At 42.8% G+C, this 18,907-nt stretch overlaps 3 protein-coding genes across 14 annotated transcripts; 1 reads left to right on the top strand and 2 right to left on the bottom strand.

Moving 5' to 3' along the window:
* Positions 1–3,590: 3,590 nt before the first annotated feature.
* On the top strand, positions 3,591–4,747 carry LOC116207852 (chaperone protein dnaJ 11, chloroplastic-like). Its single transcript, XM_031540969.1, has one exon. It carries the CDS (start codon positions 4,106–4,108, stop codon positions 4,562–4,564), a length of 459 nt encoding a protein of 152 aa, XP_031396829.1. The 5' UTR covers positions 3,591–4,105; the 3' UTR covers positions 4,565–4,747.
* Positions 4,443–8,256, bottom strand: LOC116207850 (pentatricopeptide repeat-containing protein At3g24000, mitochondrial). Of its 12 annotated transcripts, none has more exons than XM_031540964.1 (5): positions 5,900–8,256; positions 5,559–5,723; positions 5,355–5,452; positions 4,991–5,157; positions 4,443–4,577 (listed from the first exon to the last, which is right to left on the bottom strand). In XM_031540964.1, the coding sequence occupies exon 1, from the start codon at positions 8,114–8,116 to the stop codon at positions 6,119–6,121; it is 1,998 nt and encodes a 665-aa protein (XP_031396824.1). In that variant the 5' UTR covers positions 8,117–8,256; the 3' UTR covers positions 4,443–4,577; positions 4,991–5,157; positions 5,355–5,452; positions 5,559–5,723; positions 5,900–6,118. The 12 variants fall into 12 exon arrangements, with proteins under 12 accessions (XP_031396824.1, XP_031396817.1, XP_031396825.1 ...); XM_031540965.1 differs by having other exon boundaries at positions 4,473–4,613; XM_031540961.1 differs by lacking the exon at positions 4,443–4,577 and having other exon boundaries at positions 4,774–5,157; positions 5,355–5,455.
* Positions 8,257–9,642: 1,386 nt separating this feature from the next.
* LOC116207849 (enhancer of mRNA-decapping protein 4-like) lies at positions 9,643–17,418 on the bottom strand. Its single transcript, XM_031540955.1, has 12 exons — positions 16,141–17,418; positions 15,807–15,856; positions 15,578–15,734; positions 15,251–15,469; positions 14,800–14,928; positions 12,831–14,363; positions 11,948–12,307; positions 11,513–11,632; positions 11,066–11,236; positions 10,701–10,865; positions 10,472–10,600; positions 9,643–10,257 (listed from the first exon to the last, which is right to left on the bottom strand). The coding sequence occupies exons 1-12, from the start codon at positions 16,912–16,914 to the stop codon at positions 9,949–9,951; spliced, it is 4,116 nt and encodes a 1,371-aa protein (XP_031396815.1). The 5' UTR covers positions 16,915–17,418; the 3' UTR covers positions 9,643–9,948.
* Positions 17,419–18,907: the final 1,489 nt, after the last annotated feature.

Genomic DNA, 18,907 nt, shown 5'->3' with positions numbered 1-18,907 from the left:
CCACAATGCGAAGGAACACATGCTCTTGCATTAGGAACCTTGACCTAAGTCTCAGAAGGGTACCCCTAGTCAGATGCGAAGTAGTCCTTCAGTACGTGTTCATGTCCTCCTACGCGATCTCTGTGTGTCATCCTCTTACGAGGTTTGGACGAAGAGCTTTTCTTATATGTCACCTCATATATTTGTATAAGGAGTTCAACGCGGCGTTCCTCTAAATTATCAAGCAACAAGTCTTCAATCCAGTCCATGGGATGCCAAGAGAAATTGTCGGGTTGATCAGGTTTCCAACCATTTTTTTAGTCAAAGAAGAAGGAAATGGAATATTTGTAGGAGTAGATTTGTGTGAATAAAACGTGGGTTGGTATTTTGGAAAAAGGGATATTTAGAGGATTTGTAGGTGTAGATTTATGTGAAAAATTTGAACTTGGGTTGGCATTTATAAAATGTAATTTTTATTTTTTTTAAATACCACAATTTGGCCATTGGACACCCAACGACCAAATTATTTTAGAAATGGCTGCTGGCTGTCCAACGGCTATTTCCTTTTCTTTTTTTTTTTAAAGGCTGGGATAATGCAGTTGTCGCGTGTGGTCGAAGCTCTATGCAGAGAGACGGATTGCTGAAAATTGACCAGCTCCAACATAGGCGGTTTCTAATTGCGTCTCCCATTTTGCCAACTCGGCATCAGAGATGTGGGTCGGAAACCACGCTGAAGATGGCCTTAGTCAACCGTCTCCATTTTTATAAACCTCATATTTATTAATTTCTCGTTGGCTTTTCCAATTAATGAATTATGTAATTCCTTTGATTTGAAGGAAGATTATGAATTTAATTGAGTTAGGAGAAAATGAAATAAATTTATATGTAAATTTCATTGACGAGATTTTTTTTTTCCAAAACTAGCCGATTATGAGTTTTACTTTTATGAACTTATCAATAATATGCACGTTGCGCTCAAGTTTTTCTCTAGTATAGATAATGCAAAGTGATAAGCTTATTATTATTCACAAATACGGATTAGATTAGTCTATTTTCCGAATCCTATATTTGGAAAAAAAAAAAAAAGAGTTGCACGAACCAATCAAATTTTCAATCCGAGCCTACAAAATTAAGAAGCGCCTCTTTTTTAGTTAACAAAATTGTATGTGATTGATCAGGAATTACCGGGAAATAATTGATTAGGAGCAGACTGGTAATGGGCCTAATGGGCTGGGCGGAGCAACTGTTGGCCCAACACGGGCTTGGTGACAAAAGGCTTTCTGGGCCCAATATGGTTCTGAGAGTTGCTCTGGCTTTTGGTCCATGTGCTGCTGCCTACAATCGGTCGGCCCTCTGAACTGATCTTTCAGCTGATGTTACCCCATTTATCAGAGAGGATTGTAAGTCGTAACCATCGATACGATACGAGAGAATGGAATGGAATGGAATGGAATGAAAGATCATAATTTGTCAAGAGTCCTACGTTACTAAAGAATTTGCTATGCAATGAGCCTACATGATTCGAAGAAGTCCTCGGAGTCGGGATTTCAACCTGCAGGTTCTGCAACTCCGAAAGAACGCTCGTGCCCAAATCAGAGTTGCATGAAAAATTACAAGATATAAAAGAAAAAAAAAATATCAGATCCATTACTGTGGGTGTTTTTCCCGGTTAACTAATATATTGCAGTATGAGATGGCTATGTTGTCACTGTTACCTATCAAGGGGAAGAAATGGACAGCTCATGAGGGCTTAGACCTGTTCTATTCAACTTGTGTTTGATTGAGGAGTGAGCTCCATATGCAATCAAAGCTATCCAGCTTGTCTCCCCGGAATGTCCATTCCCTCTCTAAATCCACCTTGTCCTCCGGCAAGCTCGTCGTAATCCATGGGGTCCCCTGATTGAACAACTCCACCCTGCTGTCCCTCGAAATGGCATCTTCTCCGAGGGACGAAAGGAAGGTTCCCTCGAACTCGAACGCCCAGACGTCATTTTCTTCTGATGCAGAGAGCAGCATGCCTTCCTTGAGCCATGGGAAATCAAACACCCCTTTGAAGATATCATCATCAACGTCACAATCTTCTTTGTTTGCTTCCCTTTCATGGTGCCATCGCTGGTTTTCTTCATCGCGGGCCTTCTTTCTGGTTCTCTGCGGGATACAACTGTAATTGTAAGGCTTCTCTTCTTCTTCTTCTTCTTCTTCTTCTTCTTCTTGTAGTTCTTCTTCTGTCGACAATGACCTTGAGTCTCTTCCTCTCTTCCTCTTCTCCTGCTGCATTGTTCTAATTCTTCTTTCTTCTTCTTTGATATTTGTTTTGTTGTTATGGTTGTGTTGTGCTGTGGTTGTGTTGGAATTTAAGTGCCTCAGGGTGAAGGTAGGGATCTGATCCTGTTTTGAAGCTAAATTTAGGAGCAGAGAGAGGCAAACAGCATTTCTGGTCTCAAACTTCCACAAAAACCAATGACACAGAGAGAGAGAGAGAGAGAGAGAGAGAGAGAGAGAGAGAGAGAGAGAGAGAGAGAGAGAGAGAGAGAGAGAGAGAGAGGGAGAGGGAGGGAGAACCAACCGTAGTTTCTCATTTGCTGCCACGTCTGTCTACTACTGCTAAGAGTTAGCCTCCCATGCATGCATGTTTCGCGGGACATTCTATGCATTGCATTGCGCATTGTAATTGTCATGGCTTTTCCATCCATGCACAGAGCTTCCCCTGACAGTTAGGGGGGGGGGGGGAGGCGTCGTCAATGCTTAAAGGGTTGCCGGAAAATGGCTGATTTCTTGGGGATTTTTGGGGGGTGCCGATTGAATGGGAATGCAAAAAGGAAAAAGTGAAACTGCCAGACTTCCATTCTTACTTTGTGAATAACATTCTTCGTCATCATCGTTGGCATCTCCATGGAAACAACTCAGCATGACCAACACACACAGACGACCCCCATAAGCTAGCATTTCTTTACAGAGAACCTGACTAGTTAAACAATCATCCTTATACCGTTCTTTCGGTTCGTTCGTTTGTTAGCTGTTCTTACTCGGTACGTGTTCGCTTTTTGTCCTGATGATTTCAGATTCGTGCACCAAAAAAAAAAAAAAAGCAGTCAATTCTTTTTACGCGACACATGATAACTACATAAGCTAATAATAACTTGACTCTTCATCGTTGATTATTTCACATGTAGACATCTCGTTTAATTGAAAGTATATCATCTCGAGTAATAGTACTAATTCATCGTCAGAGTCTACTTATACATTTGTATAGCGGAGCTGACCTTATGTCTGAAACTTCATCCCTAATGTATTGTTGAAGAAATCCCGTAACTTTCCGACGGTCTCACTTATACCTAGGAACAAGTGGGTCATCTCGAGTCTCGACCTCCAGTTTACAGTTATCGTCGCACGGGCTATGATGAAAGGGCCATCATTGGTGTAGTTTATATATAGACATCACGACTAATTACAAACCCGAGGATATCTGTACATAATTTTGCTTGAACATAAATTCGATATCGAATACTGATGCAAGATCACGGGAAACTCAGGTGAGCGCGCTTCAGAATTTGAAAGGAAGGAAGGAAGGAAGGAAGGAGACATTGCTACCACTCAAAAAACCTGATGTTTAGTAAAACAGCAGGTGGATGGGAAAGTAAACCATGGGTAATCTAATCATTAATCACACGAATTGCCCCCCACTTGTATTATTACTAAACCCGTGGTTAGCAGATGCTGAAACAAGCATCCTCACGCGATCCGCTTCATTAGAGTTATCTCAACATACACTTTCCATGTGCAGAGGCATATATCCGATCTCAATCATACATTGAACATTGCGCCAACAACAGAAACAGACCACGGGAGGGGCGAAATGGTAGGCGCCCACTGCAATTGTTGGGTCTCTGTCCCTTCCTCGCTCTTTGCTTCTCTCCCCATCTTCTTATAACTAACCTTAACACCTCCCCATCTCTTGTGTATCCCTTACTCGCAAGCCATAGCTTTGGATTCATACGCATACATGCATACGTATATCTGATCTCAGTTCATATAAACAAACAACTCATCAATCCAGTTCAGTCGCCTTTCTTCTCTTTCGTTCGTCCTCTCTTTTGGGCCCTGACATAATCCCCGCTCTGATATCATGTCTCTGACTTCTGCAAAACCCCCTGTTCAATTCTTTAAGCCTGTGAATGTGAGCACAACGAGTGGAAAATCACATCCAAATGTCTTCAAAGTGACGGCTGCTGCTCCTTGTGTCGATCCGGCTTCTTCGGCTGGGATGGCACGGAAGAACACGGGGACCACGCTATATGAGGTCCTGAACGTCATGAGCACAGCCTCCCAGTCGGAGATTAAGGCCGCCTATCGTAGGCTTGCAAAGCTTTACCACCCTGATTCTGCCTCTTTGGAATCTGATGGGGGTCGGGACTTCATCGTAATCCATGAAGCCTACGCTACATTATCTGACCCTGCTTCCAGGGCTCGGTACGATCTGTCAATTGTTGCGGCAGGAGCAACTCATTTCGGGTACTCAGCATCAGGAGCAGCAACCTCAGAGCTCCGGTTCAGCAGGAGATGGGAAACAGATCAGTGCTGGTAGTGAAGAGATGTGCCTGAATAACCAGAGAGGTCATTCAGTCCCTGGTACGCTGCGTACAAAAGGATGGTAAGGACACTTACCAACATGCAAACCCGCATGAGAGCATGGAGTCGCATTTCCTTTCTATTCCCTCACGTGCCATATGGATCTTTCGGACTTGTTCAGTGAACCATCCATTCCCAATATTTTCTTTTTAAACTTCCAGAAAGTGGACAGTACACAAGATGATATTCCAAGTGTACTTAAAATTGTGGTACACTGCAACAAAGGTTCAAAAGTACTACCTACTTATAGAGAAGGATAGTCCGAACTCCAGATCTAAGCAATACTTTGTGTCCAAAAATCCTAGATATAATTTTATCAAACTACAAGTCGACCACCAGAAATGTATTTCTTTTAAAGATGGGTCTCACGTGGACCTAGTACCTGTAAACCTGATCAGAGATGAGTCTAACGTGGTTGTCATCTGTCATCGAAGCGAGGTTCTTTGATGCATCATTGCTGATATCCCATCCAAGTTGCCAGAGGAGGGTCAGGAGCACACCCTGGCTCAGAGGCATGGGGATCAACAATGGCACACCCTGTAAATCGACCTGAAGATGATAGAGAAACCAAAGTAGGACATCAATAGAACATGCACAATTTAATAAAAGAGACTACACATTCATGCAAGAAGACTCGGCAAATCAGAATGATTAGAGAAATTCTTGGAAACGCATCATCCAGCACCAGCTGCTGATTCTTGATCAATGACCACGCATGTATACACATGAGGGAAGCAAAGGGTCACCTGAAAAACAGAGCCAGGCTACTATAGCAACATCGCTTTTATGAAGGGCAGCAGCAAATGCTTTCTCGTAATTAATGCTCTGAATCCAATCTCGACATCTCCTTAGTTCGATCAAATCAGCATCAGGGATTAATAAAAAATCATCACGGAATGGACGTGAACAGCATGCGAAACTATCATGTGAGGGGGAACTAAGAGAAGTACCATTTCATGAAAACCAGCAAATGGGCCATCACTGAACTGAGATACCAGTGGATTCGCCATACTGGAGCCTGCACTTGCAGCCAATATTGCCATAAACTTACGCTGCGCTTCAGCTAATTCTCCACTAAACCTTTGAACTATCGATGAAGCTGAGTTGATTGCATCCTGAAAATATCCCAAGGAAGCAAGATTAAACCAACATGCTTAGTTATATATCAATCTGCAGCATTAAACATGCCAATTCCATATACATATATATATTTTTCCAATTGGTGAAGCACTGATGGCGAAGGTGCATGGTCCAATAAAAAAAGCGTAATGTGATGAGATGAGGTGCATACCCTCAAGGCGAGATGAGATGCATACCCTCAAGTCCACGCCAAGGGAGAGTGCTTAGAGTCATACAGCTGTTAAGCAGCGGACAAATGTTTGTCGGCAGGTGCAGACTACAATACAGACAAGTTGCACAAGAACCCACCAGAGCAATCCTTTTCTCTAATCGTGGGCTAACAATAGTCCTAAATGAAATCTACTTCAGACACATGAGTGGTAATCGTGGGCTACCAATAGTCCCTGCATGAGCAAGAACCATCCCGAAAATGATGGAACCGATTAGTATCTCTCAGAATGATCTCTCTCTCCACAGCTTTCGAAGCAAACTTGAACGCGGAGTGGCAGTCCCCACAAACTCTGATATTCTTCTTGATCCGAATGGTGGATCCAGGAGGTGTGTTCAGAAGAGCAAAAGCAAAGGCAAGCTTCTCACTGTGAACCTGTAACCTCTCCTCCTTCTCCTGCTGATCCGCATAGAAAAGGACGTGACTAGTGTCTGGAACATACCCAAACTCCTTTATCTTTGTATTTACCTTCTCCCACATCTTTCGGATTTCCTCCCTCTGTGGGTGTGTGTCATCGTTAGCAACAAAAGTGTGAACCGAGTTCTCAATATCAACCCAACTAATGGCTGGTTCCTTCTTCGCTTGGTTCACTTTCATCATGGACCTCACCATTGCCACTTCGCTCCACCTACCTGCCGATGCATAGATGTTGGAGAGCAACATGAGCGGCCCAGGATTGTCGGGATCAAGCTCGAACATGCGCTCAGCGGCATATGCACCCAATTCCATGTTCTTATGCATCCTACAAGCACCGAGCAAGGCTCCCCAAACCGCCGCATTAGGCTCCATGGGCATGTTCTGTATGAATCTTTTGGCTTGGTCCAATAAACCAGCTCGACCATAAAGGTCGACCATAGTTGCGTGATGTGAGACCTGCGGTTCCACGCCATACCTCCTCATTAGTTGAAAGTAGTGTTCTCCCTCTTTAACAAGACCCACGTGACTACAAGCAGTCAATACAGAAAGGAAGGTTACATCACTCGGTTTGACTCCAATACTCAGCATTTCTTCAAATTGTTCAAGAGTTTTCCTCCCACGCCCGTGCTGAGCGTATCCCTTGAGGAGTGAGTTCCATGAGATCAGATCCCGCCTCAACAGCCTATTGAAAACCTTCTCAGCATCGTCTATACTGCCTGATTTCGCGTACATATCAAGGAGAGTATTTCCAACATACGTACTGAGCTGGGGATCTGATTTGATCATATGGGCGTGGACCCATTTACCCTGCTCCAAGAACCCCATGCTGGATAAGGCACCAAACATGCTCGAATAAGTGAAAGGACTGGGCTTAAAATCTGCCCTCAGCATCTCAGAAAACAGGCTAAGAGCCAGTTCTGCTTCGCCCATCCTTGCGTGCCCAGCAATCAAAGCATTCCACGAGACCTCATTTTTTCTGTCCAGCCCATCGAATATCGACCTGGCCTCATCGATTTTCTCCCACCTTGAATACATATCCACAAGGGCACTGCCCACATAAACATTCGAGATGTACCCACACTTCAAACAGTAGCCATGGAGCTGCCTACCGAACCCATCACTAACCCGAACTCCAGAGGCCTTCAACAAGCTGGACAACGTGAACTCGTTCGGCTTTAAATCCGCGCGAAGCATCTGGGGGAATAGAGCCACCGCATCCTCAGACAGGTCGCTCTGGGAATACCCGGTGATCAAAGCAGTCCAAGTAAACACATCTCTAACGGGCATTTCGTCGAACACCTTCCGGGCTTCCTGCAAGCTCCCACATTTAGCATACATGTTGAGCATATGATTGTGCATAACGAGGTCATCCCTGAAACAGGAAGCCATCAGGTGGGCATGGACGAGCCTTCCCTCTTTGAGCTTATTCAAGTTGGTGCATTTCTTGATCAGGTCGATGTACAGGACCGGGTCAGGTCCCAAAGAGGAGCGGTCGATCAGGTCGAGAACGTAGAGCCCAGTTTTGGAATTGGGGCCGCCTTTCCTGAGGAGGTCCTTGTCCTCTACCACGCCGGAAGGAACCAAATTTTGAGATTCCCATCCGTCCGGTTCAGGGAAGGTCGCGAGATTTGCATGTGAGCTGAAGGGCGCTGAAAGAGTGGGCCCTTGAACGGCAGGGTTTAGGGCGTAGGAGAAGCGAGCTCTGCAACTCCAAATTCGCCTCTTCATTGCGAGGTTTATCATCAGAAGCTCATCGCACAGCAACGCAACGAAGAGAGAAGACGGAGAGAGAGAGAATGGGGGAGGGAGAAAGCTCAGGAGGCTGTAGTTAGCGTCGTCGATTGTTGATGACTATCTTCTTATTTTTTTTTCCCTAGAATTTCTTTTAGAATAGTGAATTAAAAGAGGGAGAGGGCCCCTGTATTTCTAACATACGTAGTCGTGCGTTCCACGGGATGAAACGTGATCTATTTTTTTAATGAACTTATTATATTATACCGTATTTTAAATTACTATGTATATTACGACATATTTTTAAAATTCATATAGCGAATTTCCTCATCTTTGGCCACTTGCTCGTTCCTTAGATGAAAAGGCTTTTATAAATTCATAAGAATGAAATAAAAAAGTTTATGTATCAAAGCGCAACATATGCTTCTATAAATTTAATAACACGTTGGAAAGAATTTGAAGTGAAACAATAACAGTTGAATAAATTTAATTTATAGTTGAGTTTTGATTTTAATTTATTTGTAATGATTGTGATGTTAAATTATGAGAAAAAAGTGTGCAAAAATAAAAAAAGTTGAATTGTGAAAAAAGTAATAAATAATCGAGAGAATTTATTATTAAAAATTAAATTAAATGATTAAAAAAATTAAAAAATTAATAATTATGTTGTTGACTTTTGTTATGTAATGAGTAAAGTTAAAGTTAGAGTTAAAATCTTAAAATCAGATTGTAAAATCAAACGGACTTTAATCTTGCATTTAGGAGACTTACTTTTTGAGAGTTCGCGCCTGATAACTGTGTTGTATGAGTAAATTATTGCTCCTTGTGGTTAGCTTAGATACAAGTGATAATACCACTACATCCTTTCCTCCCTCTCCCTCCCCCAAATTTGAGAACCAAAGGCCAAAGATTCCTGCACAAACCTCTCTAACTGCAGCTGTTAGCGAACAATTATTGTAGGATGAAGGAAGACACTCATCACTCGCTATAGATAAGTTCATATCCTAGACCGGACATCCGGACGGACTAGGATTTCAAGTCAGGTGTCCGTATAATTGATGAAATTAGACACACGGAAACTTACACAATCGAATTAGGAGAGAACAAAAATTCAAGTGACGCGGGCGATTGCCCCCTCAGCCCCGTGCTCATGCTTGCGAGGTCCACCACTGCACCAAAGCCTGTTTGGTTTTATAATTCTTTTTTTTTAACTCTATTACACTCTAATTCACTTAACTCCACTTATCTTCAATTCAACAACATAATTATTACTTTTTTAAAAAAAAATTTAATCATTCAATTCAATTTTTAATATTGAATTCTCTCAACTATTTATTAATTTGTTTACAATTCAACAACATAATCATTACTTTCTTTCAACTATTCATTACTTTTTCATACTTTTTTTTCTTAATTCAACATCACAACCATTACAAACCACTTAAAATCAAAACTCAACTATAAAATCAAACACAGCATGGCTCTATCACTCACCCCATCATCGAACCTCCACAATTGCTTGAGAAGTGTTACACCGATGCAGAAAATCCTCCACTATTAGGCGGATATATATACTCAAAAATTATGGTACATTGCAAGGATGTTCGATAAAGAACGAAAGTCCAAGGTCCAGGACAAAAAAAAAAAAAGAGAAGCAAATAGTGCTTTTGAGTCCAAAAATCCTATAACAACAGTAATTCACAGATTTCATCAAACTACATGTCGAAAGCTTGAAATCTCTCTTCCCCCGCCCTTATCGAGTTTCTAATCTATACAAGCCAAAACTTGACACTAGGAAAAATGAAAAATAATCATGGACAAACTTGTCTCGAATAAAGAAGAAATCATTTACAGCTCATTAACACGGAATTGATTACATGCATGAGGAGGCGAATGCTGTTGGCTTCAGAAGCGGAGGTCGTGGACAGGTTTCTGTGGTGGCCTAGTATCTGGTAAACCTGATCAAAGATGGGTCTCACGTGGACTGCTATCATTGGGTCGGCTGGATTGATAGCCACGGCCACATCAGTCATCCAAGCGAGCTTCTTCGCCGTATCATTGTTGATGTCACAGGCGAGTTGCTGGAGGAGGGCCAGCAGCACTCCCTGGCTCAGAGGCATGGGCACCAAAGATAGTACCCCCTGTAAATCGACCTGAAGATTATGAAAGAGAAAAACCTAAGTAAGAAATGAACCCACCGCGAACGATGTAGTAAGAGACTACACATTCATGTGTAGAGCAACAAGACTTGGAGACTCATCGAATGAGAAGTATCTCAGAAATCCTTATAAGGCATCATTCAGCACCAGTTGCTGATTCTTGACCAATGACCACATACACGCACGAGCGAGAGAAACAAGGTTTTACCTGGAAACAGAGCCAAGATACTATAGCAACATCGCTTCTATGAAGGGCCGCAGCAAATGCTTCCTCGTACTTGTGCTCCGCGATCAATCTTGACAGCTCTTTAGTTGGATCAATCGGTGCCTCAGGTTGCTGCCCATCAGGGATTAATTTATTTAAAAAAAGAATCGTCATAGAATGCATTTGAATGACGTTCGAGATTATCACCAGAGGGATAACTAAGGGAACATACCATTTCACGGAGACCAGCTAATGGGCCATTACTGAGCGGAGATACCAGCGGATTCGCCATGCTGGAACCTGCACCTGCAGCGGCTATTGCCATAAGCTTACGCTGCCCTTCGGCTAATTCTCCACTCAATGTTCGAGTTATCGATGAAGCTGAACCGATTGCATCCTGAAATGATGATATGGATCCACCCATTACTTCCAAGGGAGCAAGACTAGACCCGCATGCTTAGTACTAAAAGAATTCATATGACTACCGATATAAAGGATATACATACTAGAATGTCCAAAATCAAGTCTACCACTATGACTACCAACAAAAGCCAACTTTTCCTTCATCAGCATTATGTAATGAGATGAGATGCATACCCTCAAGGCCATTGCCAAGGGAGAGTGCGTAGAGTCGTACTGCTGTTGAGCAGCAGTCAAATGTTTGACGAGCCCGTTCTGAAGTGTTCCATCGATTTGCTCAAACATAGATTTACATTGCATCTCAAATGCAGGTACAATTGAAGCTTCAACACTGGACCTCAATGCATCCTGAAACATCACCAACAACCCATATACCTCATTACAAACTAGAGCGTAGCAATAAATTTAACAATAAACACGGTTCGTAGCATTAATTTAGCTCCAGCAGAACCATGAATATAAAAGATAGAGCCCCATATAGCTCAAAACATATGCACTATATCACTATGATATCATGGTCTCTTTCCTTCCTTACAAAAGATGATTCATATTTAATTATAATCCAAATACAACCTATAAAGCAGATCACCGTACCAGATGAGTAATTTGAAATTTGCACATTACCTGAAGCGCTTGCTTCCCAGAAGTCTGAAACTGTGCTTGAATTTGCCTCGCCACTGTACCTTCTAGTTTTGAATTAACCGCTTTTTCCAGCTGAATAACTGCTTTATCTCCAACTCCTTTCTGACATAGGTGTAACAAATAGATATAATCAAAGTTAGCTCTAGCCCTCAACTCAATTAAGCTACAACCAATATCCCCTCAAAAATATAAAAACAACTATTAAGAGCACTCCTGTAACTTCAAATCTCTTTACACATCCGTCTGTGATGCTGAATATTCCCACAATGCAAATACGACTCCCAACCAATTAGGGGAAAAGGATAAAAAAGACAATGGTCAGTTTGGTAGGTTTGAACAAAAAGGAAGGCAATTCCATCATGGTAACAGACTCTAAAGTGTTGCCCAGCGCCTAGACTGTTAAAATCTAAAGCGTACCTGAAATGATTCCGTGATAGCTGAAGATACGCATTTTTCTAGAACTGGAGTAATTGCGCGAACCACGGCTTGTCCAACTGCAGCTATTTCCTTCTTGATAATTTTCTCCATAATTGCTGGAAAGTCCTTGTTTATGCAATTGGTGATTAGATTTGTTATTTGCTGGGTATGATCTCGCTCTAATTTCTCATGTTTAGCATTTTCTTCTTGAAGCCGAGCCCACAGGGCATCAGTATTCGCCTTGATTACTTTCTCCATATTTCGTCCTAATGATACCTCCAGCCTTTTGCCTTCCTTGTTGACTGGGACGGATACTATTGCAGCCATCTGCTTCTGCATTTCCTTTTGCATACCCACCACCTGCACAGATGAAAACGTCATAAACATAACCGCAAAGGAGAATGACGTTAATATCCCAGACATGGCCAAATATTTGAATTATCACCAAACAGAAAGGTAAGAAGAGTGCTTTTCATCACATTCTTCTAATAGATTTCACAGTACTAATCTAATGAACCTGATAATGGTGCTATAACAATTATTGCCCTATCGGTAATAGCAGACACATAAGTTCATGTCAGCTCAGCTCATAAACAAAACCTCAGAGCCTTCACAACTAAAAGATACAATCCATGACCATCTGCTTAACTTAACTGGCAATTTTGGCCCAAGCTGATACGGAGAATTTTTAACAGCTGCGATTAGCCTCTCATTCTACGAGTTCTTCAAACCCCCCCACCCACCCCACTTCTCCATCTAATGCAGCATGGTCAGTTGATAGATCCATGAATTGTTTTGTGTTACTCAGTCTCAACACAAAGCTATTAATAGAACATTATAGCGCATCATATTACCCGAAGCAGAAATCCACAAAAGAAATTACCTGGTCAAGCATCTCCTGCATAGCCAACAGATGAGAAACTGCACTATCCGTGGACGGGGCACCCGAACTACTATCAGGGCCATTTGAAGAATCTGTGGAGTTAAAAGGGCTGGGTGCAGGTGAAGATGGACCACCCACTTGAGAACTTTTTCCCTTCTGTTTCCTCCCTTTTGGGTTGGTGGTTTGGCCCGTTGGTATTGCCATAGAATCCGATTCAGCAGCCTTTCCTGGTACATGGTTAGTCAAATCCTGGACCGTTTCAACAGTAATAGGGCTCTGATCAGGAGCCTCACTAACACCAATATCGTTAGCTGTATTACGAGTTCCCTCCACACCATAATTGTCATCAGAAGAGTCTCTGGCCATCTGGATGCTGAGATTGGAGGCCTGAGAATAGAAAGACTTCTCCTTTCTATCAGCAGGAACATGTGACTCTCTCTCATAGTCGTATTCCTTGTTTTGACTAGTTCCACTCTCTCCCACAACTTTAACCTCTACCTCAGCGCTTTCTGAGCTGTTGGTAACTACCACATCTTGTACTTTTACCTCTCCCAAATTTGCTCCTTGAGTGATCTGAGTCTCTGATGGAGTCCGCGATAAAATCTCGGATGGAGTCACCAAGTGAGTGGGATGCTTGAAAACTGCAGGGCTTGAAACAGCAGGCAATTCAGTTAATGTTACATGTTTATCATTCTTTTTGGACGCATCACCTTGAGAAACATTCTCCTTGACAATGTCCATTCTCCTATCCACTACATAATCAACAACCAGCGGGTCACCACTATGATCTGTTATTGGTGGGACCGGCTCAAAATTGCTGGATGGGCTTCTAAAACCAGAAGACATGCGAGAAAGCCTAGGACTCAGAGAAAGAGGAGAGGCCGGGTGGATATTTTCAAAACTTCTTGGCGAGGGCAGAATGCTCATCTTTTCCCCGGGTGAAACAGTGGTCTCAGGGACGCTAGTTACCACAGGCTGAGACAAAGTCACTGGCTGAGCCACTACAGGGGCAGTGCCTGAACTGCTTGATAGCATACAACTATCAGTGTTATTAGAAGCATCAAGAGCTGCTGAAACATTAGATTCTGTCTTCTCTAATTCTGCATTTTCCAATGGTGGTGGAAGGCACTGAGATAAGGCTAAAGCATATTGCTGGATAGCCTGAGTCTGAACGCAATAAACCTGTACAATATGCTCTCCATCAGCCAAACTTTCGCTGGTTCCCGTTACGCTCAAGATGGGCATAGTTACTGTGAACTCAGCAATGTAATCCATTCGGGTGGATGCAGGATTAACCCCGTAATCTATGTGGACAGCATATATAGCGTTCTTCTTCGCATTCGCAAGCAAGAATAGGCCAGCACGAGGCAAAGCCACGACCTGATTGAAAAATGCATCTTCAACCATGGCTTCAGCAGAGGAGCTCTTTAGCTCAAGGGTCTGAGTGCACTGCCATGATTCAGATTCACTGGGCAACAGCCAGCCCTCCTCACTCGTTGAGGTCCATATCTTTAGCTCCCGATTGACTGGTCCCTGCAGATAATAGAGACACGTGGAGATGAGCAAAACCAGTAGTGAGGGCGGATGAATAAATTTTTGTTGAGGATATTCTGGCATATTATGCTTGATATGTGTGACCTGTGCCGCTCTGTCAAGCTTAAGTTTTCAACATAAATTGGTGACTTTTACATGGATCCACACAGCAAGATCCACTTTTCGGTCACAACAACCCCCTTCTGCGGCTATTCTTGTTTATTATGTGTTCCAACTGTTTGGGCGCCATTTATTCAATGTTAGGAAGTGTCAAGAGAGTGGTTGATGAGTGAGGGAAGCATAGTAAATAATGTTAAATATTAGGTGCATCCTCCGAAAAGATTTGAGCTTTTACGAATCTTGGTCAGTTGACATCTTCCACTCTCAAATTAGCAAATTAGTATAACAACTTCTCTGCAATATAGTTAGAACTTACCCCCGTGATGAGAACAATGTGATCAGGTCGGTGAGGAGCAGTCAGAAATGTGACAGAGTTAACGGGATGACCATCATGTGGCCTTAGAACTGCGAGTGGTAAAGGTCTACGGTCCTCCCAAATCTTCACCTGCGGAATAGTAAGTAGCGTGAGGAAGAGAACAAATGCAGAAACTTTGAAAGATGTCCCGCACAGAAAATATTCCACAGGTAAAAGCAGAAGACTACCCTAGAAAGACATGACAAGCGAACAGTATTTCTAGGTCTCTAATTTCTCACAACTTGAAGTTCAATTAAAAGAGGAACCACAGATGATCTTCCAGCACATGGATTCTCGGGCATAATTTTATCCATCTATAAGGATCTTCTCCGTTTTTCTCTGACCAATGTGAGAAAGGTACATTTTAAACTTTTCCCTAGATCCAGATAGAGTAGTGAAAGCAGATACAAACCGTCCCATCCAAAGAAGCTGAGGCCAAACGAGTAGTCATCCATTGGCACATAGACAGCCCAGTGACAGCACCTTCATGTTCTCCAACAATCTGAACCCCGTCAACTGGCTTTTCTAAGGGACACCTAACAGGCTCCTCTGTTGAAAATACTCCACCTTTTCCAATTTTTGTGCTATCAATTTTCAGGATGCGATTTCCAATAGCAACCATCAAAATTTCCTGCCAGTCCAATGGCAATCGATTAGATGAAGTGCCAAAAACAAAAAGTGATCTACAGAGCATGGAGTACTAGCTAAATGCCATCAATTACTATAAGGCCATACATACTTGCTTATGAGGATGCCAACACAGTTGTGGATGAACAGATTCAATCTCTCCAACAATTTGAATTGCAAGAACCACCTTTCCAGTGATTTGAGCCTTTTCTTCTTCGTCCGGACCTTCATTAATCTTCCATATAAAAACTCGACCATCAATGCTCGCACTGCAAAGAATGAATCTGTTACCATTGAACTTATAAGCCATGGAGAACAAGTCAACATGCTCAAAGAGCTACCTAGCTAAAAGGTGAACATCCTCAGCAAAGAAAGCCATATCTGTCACTCTCTGCAATAGGAAGTGAAAGAATAAGTAAAACATATTGGAAAAACATCGCAGCTTAGCAAAGAAAAAGGAAGACTACCATCATTGGAAAGTTCAGCTTTTTACTTATAATGATCAATACGATCAACATATCAATCAGATCAGAGCGACATATATAGAAGCAATGACATACATAATAACTCCCCGAATGCTGATCATAATGGCATTAATAAAACCAAGTAGAAAGGATATATCACAACATTCGAACCAGCTCAGCAAAAGCTACCCAGTTTACAGTAAAAACCAACCTGGGTATGGCCCCGGAGTAAAGACCGCAATGCAGTGTTAATATTGAGCACCCTTATATTTCCCATTTTCAACCCATAGCAAATGTAGCTCCGATTGACGGCGATCTGCCGCCCCAAGACAAGGCCAGGATCCGACCCGTACTTGGTGATCGGAGTGACCTCGAGCTGAGGCTGCCCCTCCCCTTGGAGCCTAACATCTATATCATATACCACACGGTCGCCAATCAAATGCCTCCCCTTGGGGAGCTTGCTGCTCAGAAGCCTCATGGGGGCAGGCTGCCCTGCAGCTGCCATATTAACCGGGGGTGAAGGGGGTGCAGCCGTGAAAGTCCCAGGAGGCCGGGCGCTGATCAAGAAATCAGGCGGGGCCGAGGGGGACGGACTGAAGTGGTGGGGGGGCAAATCGTGGGAGGGAGTAGGGTTTTGGGTACCCAAAAGGGCCATGAGGCGGGCGCCGCCGCCGGAATTAGGGTTGGGGGCAGGAGGGTAGGGGTTAGCCTGGTGGAGATTAGGAAAGAACTGGTGGTCCTGCTGGTGAAGGTGGTGGGGATGAGGCTGCGACGGGGGGTAAGGGAGATACTGGGCGTGGTGGAAAGGGTAGGGCCCAGTGGGGGGAGGATAAGAGGAGGAAGGGGTGGGGTAAAGGGAAGGGGAAGAGGCAGGGGGGGAGGAGGAGGAGGTGGAGGTGACAGCGGGCGGAGAGGGGGCCAAGCTAGGGTTTGGAGAGGGTCTGAAGAGTGTCTGCTGATGATTCGAATTGCCCGGTGAAGCCATGGAAGAGCAAATGAATCCACAAAGCTCTCTGTTGGGTCGGCCGGCCGGTCGTTCTCTCAGCTGATCGAATCAAGAAATCAAAACAACCAACCAACAGCAGCAGAGAGAGGAAGAGAGAGAGAGGGGGGAATCTGAAGCTCTTGTCTTCTCAGAGATTGGCGATGGGGGCGAAGACGGTGGTGATGGAGAAGACGAGCAGAGAAGACATGGATCCGCTAATTGAGATCGGATTAGCAAATCGAATCCCACCCACACCCTTCTCCTCTCTTCTTCTTTTCCTTCTCCTTCTTCCTTCCTGCTGTCATGAAGAACCCACAAGAGACCAATCCAATCTCAAAATCACAGAGAGAGAGAGAGAGAGAAGTATTATATTACGTATGTATATATACATATATAAAAATATATATGTGCCTTTGATGATGCACAGGGAGCACAGAGATTGATGCAGATGACGGGTTGGGTTGAGGGGGGAGGGAAGGAAGAGAGAGCAGAAATGGGTAAAAACCAAAAAGCAAACGGCGGGGGAAGAGAAAAGGAGTGGAAATTTGGAACAGTAACATATTTTGTTTCATTTCATATAATTTAAGTCCGGTAGTATATGACACGACATGATAACATGATATAAATACGGCATAGAGTTAAGCGGATTTAGATTAAGAATAAATGGAGTGGTGTTATTTACTAATCCAATTTATTCTGCCTTTTCGTTGGGATTGGTTCTTGTTTGTATATCCTTATTTTATATTCCATCAAACTCCCATGTGTTTCGTGTGTAAACAAGTCAGACCCGTTTAGACACGATAAATAATCGTGTTTAAACATGTTCAACCCTTATAACCCTTTTAGACCTGGTTAGATCCATTTATATTATGTGTTAATAAATTTTTTTCACATATAGTATCAATTTATGGAAGAAAATATACTAAAATCATTTAAATTTGTTTAGAAATCACTTATGTATTGTGTTTTTATCATGTCAATCGTATAGTAATGTGTAATTAAAGTTATATCATATCATGCAGGTATAATATGTACCTAAAGGTAATAGTGTTATATCGTGTCGGTAAGTATACAAACACGTTTAGACACGCTTAGTTAAACGGGTTAGATGTATCATGTCTGTGTGAACCCGTAATTAAACGTGTCGTGTCCGTATCAATCCGTAATTAAACTTGTCGTGTTCGTGTTTGAATATCTTAAAACGTTTATTAAATGTGTCGTGTTCGGATTTAGAGCTTTTTTATACGAACCCGTTTAGACAAGACCATTTTAAACACGGCATGACACATATTGCCACCCATAAATTATAATATATTATTCCGTTATTGATGACGAGGACTACGAATTTTTGTACAATATAGAGAAAACTATTAAAATGGTCATTGAAAAATTTTAAAATTAACATTACTACTTAAAAGATTTTTTGAAACAAAATGGTCATTGAAAGACCAATATCCATAACATTTTAATACTATCGTCAAAATTTCGTAAGTGCCGTTACGGGAAAATGACACAGACGCTTATGTGGTATCTAATAGACAAACGGCCCCGATTAACGGTGCACGTCATCATATACGACGTCGTTTTTGTCCTCTGTTTCAAAAAAAAAAAGATTTGGCCCACTATTGTCGTCACCATCTCCCTCCCCCATCTGCAATCAAAATTATGGCAAGCTACCTCTTACAAAATAGAGCACAGTTGAACCCAGACCACTTTAACCCCGACGCGGCCCCCATCAGAAGAGCCGTTGTCGAGCTTGAGTTCAACCAATCATCATCGTTGTTGTCGGCCAGTTGAACCCAGACAAGTTGGACACACGGACTCGTCGAGCTTGAGGTCGACGACAGCACGGGCGTCGCAGCAGCTGCTGATATAGAGTCAACAAATGGGGGAAGGAGAACTACAAATTGCTATCGTCGGAGACCAACAATTTGAGCACTAAATGTTTGGGATCGCAGCTCTTATAAGCGGGATGAAGCATCTAAGGGAAAGG

The sequence above is a fragment of the Punica granatum genome, chromosome 5 (genome assembly GCF_007655135.1).
Source record: "Punica granatum isolate Tunisia-2019 chromosome 5, ASM765513v2, whole genome shotgun sequence".
Classification (NCBI taxonomy): domain Eukaryota; kingdom Viridiplantae; phylum Streptophyta; class Magnoliopsida; order Myrtales; family Lythraceae; genus Punica; species Punica granatum.
Note: the sequence above shows the minus strand (reverse complement) of the source record. Positions and strands in the feature narration are given on the sequence as shown.